The following is a 13,904-nucleotide window of genomic DNA, read 5'->3' as shown; positions in this document are numbered from 1 at the left end:
ATCACATTTTGAAATAAGTACTAAGACTGAGTCATGAAAAATAACACTGCAATGTTTCACAGCTCTCCATTCACTAATATCTTGGTCGATGAGCCAAATAAGGAGTTACCTGGCCCAAACGACAGCAAGTAATGAGCTCTGTGCAGTGCAAAATGATATTTTCATAATAAAATAAATTTTTGAACATACTTACCTGGTAGTTATATATATAGCTTAAGTCCCTGACGTCACGGCAGAATTTCAAAAACTCCCGGCAATCGCCGATCGGTAGTACAAGGATCAGGTGAACCACCTGTGCGCCCTCTACCCAGGTACCTGGAACCATTCCAACTATTCCTCAGATCTTCCATGCCCCTAGTCTCTAGAGGGGAGGAGGGTGGGAATTTAATTATATATAACTACCAGGTAAGTATGTTCAAAAATTTATTTTATTATGAAAATATCATTTTTAAACATCTAACTTACCTGGTAGTTATATATATAGCTGATTGACACCTTTGGTGGAGGGTCAGAGACAGCCAACATCATTGGAATTTGCTTAAGGGTTAATAAACCAACTTAAGGTCCTTACCTGGATTAAGGAAGCTGACTTCAATGAACTCCCTCATTTTGTCTGCTTTCCTTAAGAGGTCCAGCGATCCACTCAGGGGGCTGAAGACCTCTAGGAGCTGCCAACCGGTGTACCAACCTCTATGTGACAGACAACCTATAATACCCTTGTTCCGGGCACCACCAAGGAACAAAATGATCATCTGACTAAAATCAATGATTGTGGAAGACTGCGTTCAATCTTCACAAACAACCATAAAATTTCAACCATTCCAAGGTAAGAACAAAGGGTATTGTTTTATGGAATTGGATTAAGGAAGCTGAGTTCAATAAACTCCGCCTCATTATGTCTGTATTCCTTAAGAGGTCCAGCGATCCACTCAGGGGGCTGAAGACCTCTAGGAGCTGCCAACCGGTGTACCAACCTCTATGTGACAGACAACCTATAATACCCTTGTTCCAAGCGTCACCAAGGAACAAAATGATCATCTGACTAAAATCAATGATTGTGGAAGACTGCGTTCAATCTTCACAAACAACCATCAAATTTCAACCATTCCAAGGCAAGAACAAAGGGTATTATTTTATAGGATTGGATTAAGGAAGCTGACTTCAATGAACTCCCTCTCATTATGTCTGCATTCCTTAAGAGATCCAGCGATCCACCCAGGGGGCTGAAAATCTCTAGGGGCTGTCAACCGGTGTATAACCTCTATGTGACTAGACCTCCTCTCAATACCCTTTGTTCCGGGCTCTACCAAGGAACTTTCATCCCAATGATTGCGGAAGACTGCGTCCAGTCTTCACAAACAACCATAAAAATTCTCAATTCCAAGGCATGAAAAAGGGTATTGGTTTATGGGATTGTAGGGGTATTCCCCTCTCCCATTACTGAATTAGATGCTATAAACGGGCACAGCGTATAGCAATCTTCGCATAATGTCTTGACTTGTTTTAGATAGTGAGAGGCAAATACTAACTTGCTTCTCCAGAAGGTCGTGTCAAGATACTCTGCAGGGACCTGTTCTGTTTAAGAGCTACAGAGGTTGCTACTGCCCTGACCTCGTGCGTCTTTACTTTCAGAATCTTGTAGTCTATCTCTCTACATTCCATATTTGCTTCTTTTATCAACTGTCTGATAAAATAAAACAGAGCATTCTTCGACATCTATACAGAGAGCTTTTTGACTGAGCACCAAAGCCCTTCTGAATTCCTTCTAAAGTCCTTTGTCCTATCCAGGTAGAGCCTTAGAGCCCTTACCGGGAATAGGACTCTCTCTCTCTCTCCCCTGTTATGTCCGTTAGGTTCGAATCTCGAACGTTCTGGGCTAGGGGTTGTGATGAGTATTCATTTTTTTGCAAGGAAGCCTAGTTGCAGTGAGCAGATTGCCTTGCCTTGTATAAAATCTATATTCTTGCTGAGAGCATGTATCTCACTAACTCTTTTCGCTGCGGCCAAACTGACCAAGAAAAGAGTTTTCATGGTGAGGTCCTTTAAAGATGCCCTCTGCAAGGGATCGAACCTACTCCCCATGAGGAACCTCAGGACCACGTCTAGGTTCCATGCTGGTGAGTTCTCTATATACAAATTTGGGTTACAGAAATATTGGAAGAGGACACATGGTTGTCCTTGCACCATCCTCTAAATACCTCCCACTTGGATTGGTATACCTTAATGGTGGATAACCTCCTTGATTTGCGATAGCGCCAGCTGCCTCCTTCGAAAAACTTCTGGCTCTTGTGAGTTTTCCGATAGTCCGAAAGCAGTTACTAGTAGCGCTTGTAGGTTTTGGTAATATCTTTCAAGTGGGGTTGTTTGAGTAGATCTACTCTCTGAGGTAGGCTACTCGGAATGTCCACCATCCAATCCAGTACTTCTGGGAACCAATCTCTTGTCGTTTAGTAAGGGGCCACAAGGGTCATTCCGGTCCTCTCATGTGACACAAATTTTTTCAGTACCCTGTGTATTATCTTGAAATAGGGAAATGCATACACGTCCAAGTTGGACCAGTCCACCAGGAACGCGTCTATGTATATAGCCCGGGATCTGGTACTGGAGAGCAGTAAGTGTCCAACCTCTTCGTTTTGCGCTGTGGCGAAGAGATCTATGCAAGGACGTCCCCAAAGTCCTGATGTAGCGTTCATTCTTTTGAGAGGACTTTATTTCCTGCTCAGAATGTCCGCCCTCATTTTTTTCTCCCTTGGATAAAGTGGGTTACTAGTTTTACATTCTCCTCCTTTGCCCAAAGAAGAGATTCTCTTATTGTCTCGTATAGAGACCTGGAGTGAGTGCCCCCTTGTTTGCTGATGTAGGCCAACGCTGCCGTGTTGTCGGTGTTGACCTGCACCTCTTTGTTCCCCACTGTGTTCGAACTCCTGAGAGCTAGAAGGATTGCAGTTAATTCCTTCTAATTGATGTTTAAATCCTCCTGCTCTCTGGTCCAGGAGCCCGAGACTTTTTATTTCCCTCGTGTTGCTCCCCATACTAAGTCCGACGCGTGAGATAACAACACTAGGTCTGGGTTCCTCTAATATAGAGAAGGGACCTCCTGGAGCTTGACGGGGGCGTTCCACCACTAAAAATACGGTCTTATTGGTTCCGAAATGGGGATGCACTTGGTCTCCAGTTCTATTTCCTTGTCCCAGTTCCGATTTAGATGAAACTGTAACGGGCATAGAATTAACCTCTCAAAGGAGACAAACTGTTCCAGCGAGGAAAGGGTTCCCAGCAGACTCATCCATTCCTTTGCCAAGCATGACTGTCTCTTTATAAAGTTCTGAAATTTTCTTGAGGCTTGTCCTGTCTTTGCAATAAACGGAAAAGCCCGAAAATCCTGACTCTGAATCTTCATCCTAAGGCATAGAACCTCTTGGGATGGGATCGGCTGAGATTTCTATCTGTTTATCAGTAGACCTAATTCTTTGTTAGACGCTTGATGCCAGTGCATCTTGCGTCCTGAGCTAACTCCACGTCTTGGCTTCCATTATCTTGAAGCCTGACGTCCTGACGTCCAATGCCTTGACGCTTGACGTCTTGGGTTCATTGACGCTTGTCGTCATGGTGTTTCACTCCTAGATGCTTGACGCCACTGCATCCAGCGTCTAGAGTTTCATTCACTATGTTCAGCGTCTTAAACTTCTGGCCGTCTAGAAGCTTTAGTTGGACGTCTATTATCCTTCTTCTCTTTGCCTGGTTGTCACGCTTGTACCAGGGAAGACAAAGTCTGCTGCATATTTTGTATTAAAGCTATATGTGGGGCTTCCTGCTGTTGGGGACAGGTTGGGGAAGCCTCAGCTACGGCAATTATTTCCTCCTCATCGTCAATAATGGATCGTGGAGAGGGTTCAGCAGACGAGTACCAATCCTAAGGAGGAAGAGGAGGATGTACGAAAGGCAGCACAGAGTCCGTTACGCTCTTGCAGCCTGGTATCCTGACTGAACAGGACTGTCTACGTTTGTTCTTAGTAGGAAAGCTACCCTGGGGCTGGAAGGAAGAGCTCGGGCTGCTCCAGTGGCTACAACCTGGAGTCTATGAAGTTTTATCATGACGTCCCTCAATATTGGGTAACTTGCTCTTGAGAGATCTCGACTCCAGAGCCAGACGTCATCCCCGTCTGCTTAGGCTGAAACAAAGAGACCGAAACTGGAAAAACCTTTCCCGTGGACGAACTTCAGAAAATTCTTGGAGTTCGGTGCATGGGGATGTAAAAATACGCATCCTGGAGGTCCAGTGAGGCCATCCAGTCATGCTGTCCGACCGCTGCTAGAACCGATTTTGTCGTTTCAATAGCGACCTTTGTTTATTGCACAGAAAAGTTGAGTGCAACCACGTCTAGCACCAGTCTCTAACCCCCCAAGCATTTGGGGATCAGGAATAACCGAATGTAGAATCCTGGGGAATTCGGATCTTGAACTCTCTGTCTGGTCTCCTTTTGCAACATCATAGACACTTGTTGCTATAAAGCCTTTGCCTTTGTTCTGTTGTTACATTTGGCAGAAAAGTCTAATTGTCTTGTTAGTATAGGGGGCCTCCTCAGGCTGGACAGTCTGGCTCCTACCTCAGTCTGCAGGAAAAGAAAGGCAGGTTCTCTTTCTTCCCTGTGTAGAGCCTCTTCTCGTTGCCATTCATCTACCCGCCCTAAAGGAACCTCTATCGGAGGGCCGACCAAGAAAGGACTGAGATACCTGAAACACAGGAGCCTCAGCCTTACTCTTTTTAGCGATGAAAGTCGTTGGTAGGACTTTTCTTGCTGTTTTTTAGATATTAAATCTTACGTGGCTTTCTGGGTCAAGGATGAAAAGTCCTCTTTACAAAATCTTGAGAGAAGAGGTGAGAGGAAAAAGGGTATAAATCAGTTCTGATTTTGATTGGACGTGACCCCATTAGCCAGGAAAGAGCAAAGCAAAGATGGGCTCTTTTCTTCAGGATTCCCAGCTGAGAAAGATGCAGCAGATTCGTTGGAACTATATCCGAGTCCTTTATCCATACACGACATCAGATATATGAGTTCTTGGTGTCAGTCGTGTTGAATAATTCCATCTTCCTTCCTGGGAAGGGCAGGTATTTCGAGGCCGAACGATTCTGTAGTTTGATACTAAAAGCTAGACCTTGAGCTAGTTTGGTTGGAGGAAAAACAAAGGCTGTCTTTCATTGTTTCTCCTTCAAAAGTATCCATTCTTCGTAAATGCTGCCCTCTTAGACGCCTTCAAGAGTAAATTCTGAAGGCGGGAATGAGGAGCAGTCAGGTTAAATTTCTCTGGAAAAAATTTCCGAAAATCGCTTCATAAGTCTTTTCAAGTCTGATGAAAGCTGATGGCCTTTATATTGTCTTCGTCAGAAATCTTTACAATAGGATTCACAGGAGAATGCAAGATATTATCGTTCTCTTTTTCCGATTTTCCGAAGACGGAAGTAGAGACGTCTTTCAAAATATCATCTTGACGCCTGGCGTCCAGTCTCTGACGCCTGGCGTGTTGGCATCCATTTTCTTAAAGCTTAATGTCTTGGCGTCCAGCTTAATGACGCCTGACATCCTGGTGTCTAACTTCTCGACACTTGACGTCCTGGCGTCCAGCTTCTCGCCCCCGGCGTCCTGGCGTCCAGCTCCTCGACGCCCTGAAGTCCTGGCGCCCAGCCTCTTGGCGCGCTGATGTCCTGGCGTCCAGTTTCTCGACGCCTGACGTCCTGGCGTCCAGCAGCCCGACGTCCTGGCGTCCAGCTTCTCGACGCTCGATGCCCTGGCGTCCAGCTTCTCGACGCCTGACTTCCTCCTGGAGTCCTGGCGTCCAGACTTCTAACATTCGTTGTCCCGCCAAACCTAGAGGTTACTTGAGAACTGGCCGCCTGTGCGACATCGGTCAAAAGTTTCCTCTGGTTGACGTACAGCAACTGGTGGACGAAAAACACTTTAACCTCGCCTTTCCTATGGCGGGGTGAGCGTCCTGGGAAGCGTCAACAGGTGCGCTGAGGGGACGACCTTTCGGTAACTAAAGCCTCTCGCCTCCCTTCGCCTTTCGACATTCCTTCTCACAGGGGTTGGTGAGCTTGGAAGAGGTCCAGGACTAGGAGCGCAACAGGACCGAGCGGCCGCACCCTCCACTGCACTTGCACTAACAACATATTAACACTTTTATTTTTTAGATCTCTTATTGTCGATCACATATTATCCCTGTCTTCTGAGAGGATTTTACCTGTTGGGGCAGGGTCTGAATGGCCGCCAACAAAAACATGAAGTGTTGGGTCCTTACCTGTTTCAGTAGGGGTTCAGAGACTACCACTACGGGAGAAGGATCAATAGGATAGTTAGCAAGGGGAAAAGAATTAACTATTCCCGGTTATATCAAGAAGAGTGAGATACAGTACTCTTGGCTCTTCTGAGCCGGTCTTCCATTCCGTTCTTCAGACATACTGAGTGGGGATCCAAGGAGACTTTAGCAAGCCGCTTGCATCCCCACACACATTTTCACACTCGATGAAGATAGATATAATATAAGAAAATCCAAAAGCGAACAAGCGAAAGCCAAGCCAAAGTGTACTTCACCAAAATAAGTTGCGAAAAAACACAGGCTACGAGCGAAATTCCATCGATGTTACCGACACAGCGGCAGGGAAGATCTGAGGAATAGTTGGAATGGTTCCAGGTACCTGGGTAGAGGGCGCACAGGTGGTTCACCTGACTACCGATCGGCGATTGCCGCGAGTTTTTGAAATTCTGCCGTGACGTCAGGGACTTAAGCTATATATATAACTACCAGGTAAGTTAGATGTTTAAAATACAGTAATTAGTGAATATTTCTCAGTGAGAAATACCGCGAATGGGCGAATTTTCCGCGAATAATGGGTAGATATGTTCCACAGAGAAATCCGCGAATACGTGAGTCCACAAATAGTGAGACCGCGAATACGGGGGTTTACTGTATATTGATGCCCATCAGATGTAGCCACTTTGCTACTAGGGTGAGAACCCTGGTAAAGACCTATGGGGCTGTTGAAAGACTGAAACAGAGGGCTCGAAACTGGTAGATCCCGCCCTGGAACATGAATCTCAAGTACTTGATGAATGGAGGACAGCACTGACTGATTGGTTTCCATCCTGAATTTCATGGTCTTTACGAAAAAATTCAGAGCATTCAAGTCCAGGACAGATCTCTACCCTCCCAATGACTTGGGTACAATGAAGAGGCGGTTGTAAAACCCCTTCAAGTTCACGTCTTTCACAACTTCTATAGCCCATTTTTGAGTAGAGAGGTAACCTCCTTTGAAAGAGCCAAAAACCTCTGTGAGTCTAGAAGTAGGCTGTCAAGTTGATGGGCGCCAACGCCAATGAGGGGCTTTGTGATGAATGGGACTGAGTACCCCTCTCTCAAAACTTCTATCACCCACGGTTCTGCACTCGACTTCCCATTTCCTCCAAAAATGGAGAAGTCTTCTCCCACCTGCACATGGAGGACCAGATCTTCACTTGCTAGAAGATGGTCTGGTAGATGGCTTGACAGCAGTGCGCACCATACAGGGCTTGGTACGTGGTTGGGACGATACCCTGCTCTGCTACCACGAAAAGGCCGCTGCTGCAAAGGAGAGGCCACCCTTACACTAACGGGTGCCACAGGGTGTTTAGTGGACTGCGATAGCAAGTCCTGGGTAGTTTTCTTCGGAAGCTCCAAAGCTACACGCTCCAAAGTAGCCCTGGGAAACAGACTGTCTCAGTCCAACCGGGGCAAAGAGCAGAGACGATTTCTGAGGAGTAACTCCTTTGGTGACAAACAAACACCCCAGCTCCCTCTTCTTCAATACGCCTAAGGTAAAGAGAGCAGCCAATTCTTGCGATCAATCCCAAACCACCTTGTCCACACAAGATAAAATTCCTAGCCAGCCTGCAGTAAAATTGTCCAGTAGTGCTGTGCAATCTTCAATCTTCTTTGTCAAAGCTCCCACTGTCCAATCAAGGAAGCTGAATATTTCAAAGACTTTGAATAAGTCTTTCACTAAATGATCCAACTCCATTGATGAAAAGCCTATCTTGGCCGAAACAAATGCCGAACGTCGTGTCGAATCGATCAAGCCGGAGAAGTTCCCTTGGGAGGAGGCAGAAGCTCCCAAGGATGGAGCTTCCCCGGTGACATAAGAGAGATATCTCATTTTCATCAAACAAGGAGGAGGGTGCAGAAGGTGGCCTTGCCAAGGTCCCTCTTATCGGCCAACCAATCCCCAATACAAGACAGAGCCTTCTTCGAGGAACAGGAAAGAACATCTTCGGCAGGTTAGAGGAGCCTGTGGGTTGTCACATCATAAATGCCGAGCCCAGAGACAAAGGGACCGACAGGGAGACGAAAGTCCTTTTGTTCTTGCACTGTAGTCGAAGGCTTCTTTAAAAGGCTCAAGATGTTACAGAGACAACAATGAATCAGTTCCAGAAAGGAGTCTTGCACCACCAAAATGCTAGCACTAGTCGAAACTGTTTGTGTTGGACGATCAGAAGCAGTGGTATGAGATGTTAAATGCTCGTCAGGAGGTGGCGCCAAACGAGGCGGCACCTGAACCTGGAGAGACTTCACAGGAAACGTATGACGATCAGGCGCCAAACGTTGGTCGGAGCGCTCGGCTCAGACAGTGTGCTCACCTCCACTCGGGTGTTCAAAATCCACAGTCCCAACATATGTCACTGGGCGTTCAACTGCTATCAAATCTTCTAAACGTACAGTAATACCAACAACTGGCCACTTGACGTTAGCTGAAAGCCAGGCGCTCGGCTGACAATGTCCAATCAGTGCTCTTCTTAGATGAATGTTGCGGTATAAACAACTCAGGAGACATTGAGGCGTCTTCTTGGTCCCATAAGCTACTAGAAGATTCGTGACTCCGAACTAGATCTCTGGAACGCTTACAAGGGAGCAGAGAAACGCGTTTAGGAGCTGCCGATCTTTTCAACGGTCTGGAAATGTCGGGAAAGCACCGACTGCTCCTCCTATCCACACTGGAATCGGAACCACTCGACGACAAAGTGTGCACATCCACTCGGATGCCTTACCAATGGCTGTCTGGCAAGTCCTGGGGATGGTCAACAGACTCGGTAGAGGAAGCAACTACCCGTGGGCAAACCCCACCAACCTCCCTTGGACACTCGGTTTGCCTCCTCCCAGGTTTCGGGGAGTTTGATGGGGACTAGGTCTAGGAGTGATGGCGGGACGAGTAGCCACCTCCTCCACTGACAACATTTGCACTAACACTTTTTGCACTCAATAGATTCATCAAGATCTTAACAGGAGCACCCAATTGGGTTACAGTATCTACCATAACGTTAAATTTCTTATCTACTCAGGCTTCAAGGCTGGCTAAGGCACTGGGTTCGGAAAGTAGGGAGCCAGGTAAAGGCGTTACAGGTAAAGATAGAGAACTTGGAATAGGGGAAAAATCTGTCGTAGGAGTGGAAAGGGCAGAAACCTCTTCAGAATGCTGCAAAGTAACCTTGGCTTTAGCAGCTGCCTTTCTCTCTCTCTGTTTCTTTCAAGTCTTGCAAAATGAGAATTTAAAGGCTTCCATTTCCCCTGATCTCACTCATTACACTCGTCAAGAGTTAATGTCAGGAGAACAATTTTGCCCTCTACAAGAAGTGCAGATAATATGAGTGTTGTACTTAGCAGATGTCAATCTCGTCTTGCAGCCCTTGCTGCAGTACCTAATAGTATGAGCACTGAAGTCTGACATATCTGGTCACAATTAAGGAAAAAAGCTGATTAGCGCTATTAAAAAATACAATGAACTTCACCAATTCGGCAATGTCCGCAAACAACCGGTGAACAAACCCAAAAAAAGCTACCCAGTGACCAATGTTCAGTCAACGAGCGGCAGGAACAAATTGAATACCTGAGCCGGTTGTACCTGTTCTTCCCTGAAAGTGGGAGGGGTCTGTTACCTACACCAAAACAACATGAGCGCTATTGCGAAATTTAAAAAACTTAAGCTGCCGCGAAAGTATGAACTAACAGCAATGTAATTACTTGATAAGTTACTTATATAAAATTTTACTTTACCTAGGTCTATATATAACATCACAAGAAAGAGAGCATGACAGTAGATGAAAGCAGCAGCAAAGATAAAATACAAAATTCAACATGGGTGTGCTCAATAGCCATAACAAGGTAAACACGTTAAGCCAATGAAGCCTGACATTCATATATAGAGACAGAAATGGAAGCACTAATTGTGCTAATGATGGCTACCATGTTCTGTAGCACCATAAGGGAGGGCACTGAAGTTGTAGCAAGGAAATCTTAAACAAGTTTACCTTCAGCACAAAGCCAGAGAAGTCAGAGTAGTAATTATAGGAAATGCTAGAGAAGAGGAGCAGTAGAAGCAGAAGGTAGAGTAAAAAAAAATGGTGAAATATAACAAGTCAAAGAGTACAAGTACCATGGAATGGTACAGAGAAAGGTGACCATAAACTAGTTTACAAAACAGGAAGGAAAAAATGTTATTCACGACTTATGAAACAATTATGTTAACATGTAAGATAGGCATACCCTGAGAAATCTGAATGCGATAAAATGTACAAAACTGGTAATAACTATGTACTACGGGGATCTCAGCAATACAGAAGGTTGGGGAGGGGTAATAACTATGTACTACGGGGATCTCAGCAATACAGAAGGTTGGGGAAGGGTAATAACTATGTACTACGGGGATCTCAGCAATACAGAAGGTTGGGGAAGGGTAATAACTATGTACTACGGGGATCTCAGCAATACAGAAGGTTGGGGAAGACTAACAGAAAGCAAAACGAAGGAACTGAAAAAAATACAACACAGAATCATTAAAGGAATACAGTACTTGAATAACCATCAACCACATCATACTGGGGGCTAACCACTGAAACAGAAAATAGGAAAAAAAAATAATGCTTATCCACATCATAAAATCTGATAGAAAAAGATTAGTGAAAGTAGTAATAAAGACCAAAATAACACTTTTTATCAAGACTGAAGGAAAGAAGTGTGATTGATATGGTATTACAGTGGTAGCAGTATACAAAACAAAAGCTTATGAAGGAAATAAATGACCAAAAGGTAAGATGACTAGGTTGAAGTTCACTGGTAGGGGGTTAAGTAGAAACAAAGTAGCTGAATTAGGTACAAAAGAAGACAATACAGGTAATATTGATGAAGGCCACACTAAATATCCAAATGTAAATGAAAAAAATTTAAGATACTAGTTGTGGAATACTGGGGAAGAAAAAATACCATAACACTGCAAAAGTCTTGTGAGGTGATTGTGAGGTGAAGAGTAAAAATGTTAAGGTCAACTAGTTAGAAAAAAGAACTAGAGAAGTAACAACATTACATATAAAATCAATGGACAACAGCAGCATCATCACAGTAGATTAAACTTTCTGTAGGCATCAACAGCTATAAAACAGTGTATTATGAATATTCAATAATGGAATAAGAACAAATGATAAAAAAAAATTATCCAACTGAAGACAAATACATATATGAGCTTGGAAATGAATGGAGTCAAAATACAAATTCATTTGGAAAATAACCTTAGAATACAGACACCACCCTACTTACAAACGAGGTACATTCTGGCGGCCGTTTGTATGCGGAATTGTTTGTAAGTTGGTTACTGTACTATTCTGCCTATTTAAGTACAGTATGATATAAAATCAATGCAGTACTGTACTGTATGTTTTTCATACTAAAACACAATACTCTGCATATAGTACTGTATGTACAGAATAGGCACACACAACAAAATCTGAACTTAGGGTGGCAAAGGGGGGAGCTCTAAACACAATTTTAATTTGTGATCCTGTTTGTTTGTATCTTGCTTTTAAGTTGAATGTTTTTAAGTAGGGTGGTTTCTGTACTCAGCACAGGCTGTTCAATAAACATCTTACAAACTAAAAAAAAAAAAATATTAAAATATAAGAAATTTCAGAATCCAGAAACAGTTAGGATACGCTACCAAGAACGCATTCAAGAGACAAACTGAAACACTGAACAGAGGCCCATAGAAAAAATCAAATGAGGTCTAAAAAAAGGGGCCCCAAAAACAAACTGGAGGATGATGAGGAATAAAGTAGGCATAGTCTTGGTAGTATAGTCGTTGGTAGAACTATATAGTAGCTCCGCGGCGGCAACTGCCTTCTAACTTAACTTTTTCTACAGTTTTTTGGTTGCTAATTATGAATTTACCTTTAATTTTTGGTGGTCAAGTGTAATTACCCTGTAATTAACCCCTGAAGTCCATTCAACAAGGGGTTTCCATACGCGATCTTCACGAGACAGAGCACACGTACATCTGTTTCGAACGGTTCACATCCCGTCCAGCATGTGCAATAACCTGTTAATGTATGGGTACCCAACACCCCCCTGGGCAAGTACTAAACACGGCAAAGGGACATTCCATTTGGCCAACAACAAACAAATGCACCGCCAGTATCAGAAGCCCTAAAAGTGTAGAAAAAACCAATTGAAAAGGTAAATACAGGTGCGGAGCTAATATACAGAATTACCTAGTCGTTTAGTAGTTAACCACATCGGGTCAACATCATACCCGGTTATTTTTCGTTAGACTCCAGCCACCTCCCGCTTTATAATTTATATTTTTCTTGGGTAAATCACATCAAAACAAAAAATTTCTTCTCAATACATAACCTTTGCAAATGCCTAATAGCAGAGAAAAATAAGGACTTGTAAGGTAAGAAAATACCAGCCTCCCCCCATAACTAATACAGCAAAATTGTAACCAGTAAACACCCCTAGTTTACGTTAGGTTGGTATTTTTTGGTTCTTTTACTACCTTATCATTTCCTGGCCATTTTTGCATGAAAAATCCAAAATGGTTTTTCATGCAAAAATGGCTAGCTGGCACCTTTGGAAATGGCTGGCTGGAGTCTTCCGAAAAATTACCTCATACCCTAACAACAGCTATCCTACGATGTATCGTTCTGACATACGAGTAGCCCAGAAAGGGGCGGCCCTGACCTAACCCAAATGCCCAAGCTTCATATACACACAAAAGTAACCTACGGACTTAGCAAATGATACGGATTTCTTGGTACACAAACCCCTACAGAGACCTCTGACCAGGCGGCTATGCCTAACCAAACGTATCCAGTCGTAGAGGTGGCCTAGGCTATCTCGGCACTGCAAAGCCATGTATAGGCCCATAAAGATCTACTTCCGAGTTCATGAGTGGTCTACAAACACAAATTTATTCACGTCTGCATAAAACTTAGTACAAAGCCTAAACTACAATACAAACCTTTGGCTTGATATAACAATTGTCAGGTGTGACCTTCTTCATCTTTTTATCGACGACATCGTAGTCATCTTCGTCTAAATACTCGAATTGCCCAACAATGCAACCTATCGTTGCAGCCAGGTACATCAACGCAAGATGCTTCAAGCCCTGCATTTTCTCCTAAATGATGCACATAATAGCTAGACTAGGGTTCTTTCGGACGGATTTCACAGGTACAACGTTGTTCCCTGGCGGATGTCTCAACAGGTAGGCAGGTACCACCCGTCAGTGATGCCAACTCCGTTTACCTGGCCGTTAGTTAATGGTTTTGGGCGGGGGGGGGATCCTGAGGGCGTTGCCCAACCAGGTCTCCTAAACAAATTTGAAAGCTAAGTCTGCTTTTGCAGTGATTCATGGAAGAAATGCTGTAAAAATATGGAAATTAAACCTTTTTAAATGTGGTTAGGTTTGTCTGTCTAATTTCCGCTACCCTAAAATGCAGGTAAGTAATTATCATATACTTTTCCACTTATAAATTGCCTACTTTTGTATAAGCGTGTGTGCGCCCGCGCTTATGTGTGAAAGGCTAAAGGTAAGCCTGATGCTATCC

The 13,904-nt window shown here is 44.0% G+C and overlaps 1 protein-coding gene across 1 annotated transcript in view; it reads right to left on the bottom strand.

Annotated features, from left to right (window-relative positions):
* Positions 1-13,591, bottom strand: part of LOC136826378 (uncharacterized) — a 102,263-nt gene extending 88,672 nt beyond the window's left edge. The window contains exon 1 of the mRNA XM_067083637.1: positions 13,316-13,591. Within this exon, the coding sequence (XP_066939738.1) occupies positions 13,316-13,468 (153 nt within the window). The 5' untranslated portion in view covers positions 13,469-13,591. The remainder of the gene's footprint in view (positions 1-13,315) is intronic.
* Positions 13,592-13,904: the final 313 nt, after the last annotated feature.

The sequence above is a fragment of the Macrobrachium rosenbergii genome, chromosome 40 (assembly GCF_040412425.1).
Source record: "Macrobrachium rosenbergii isolate ZJJX-2024 chromosome 40, ASM4041242v1, whole genome shotgun sequence".
In the NCBI taxonomy this organism is placed as follows: Eukaryota; Metazoa; Arthropoda; class Malacostraca; order Decapoda; family Palaemonidae; genus Macrobrachium; species Macrobrachium rosenbergii.
Note: the sequence above shows the minus strand (reverse complement) of the source record. Positions and strands in the feature narration are given on the sequence as shown.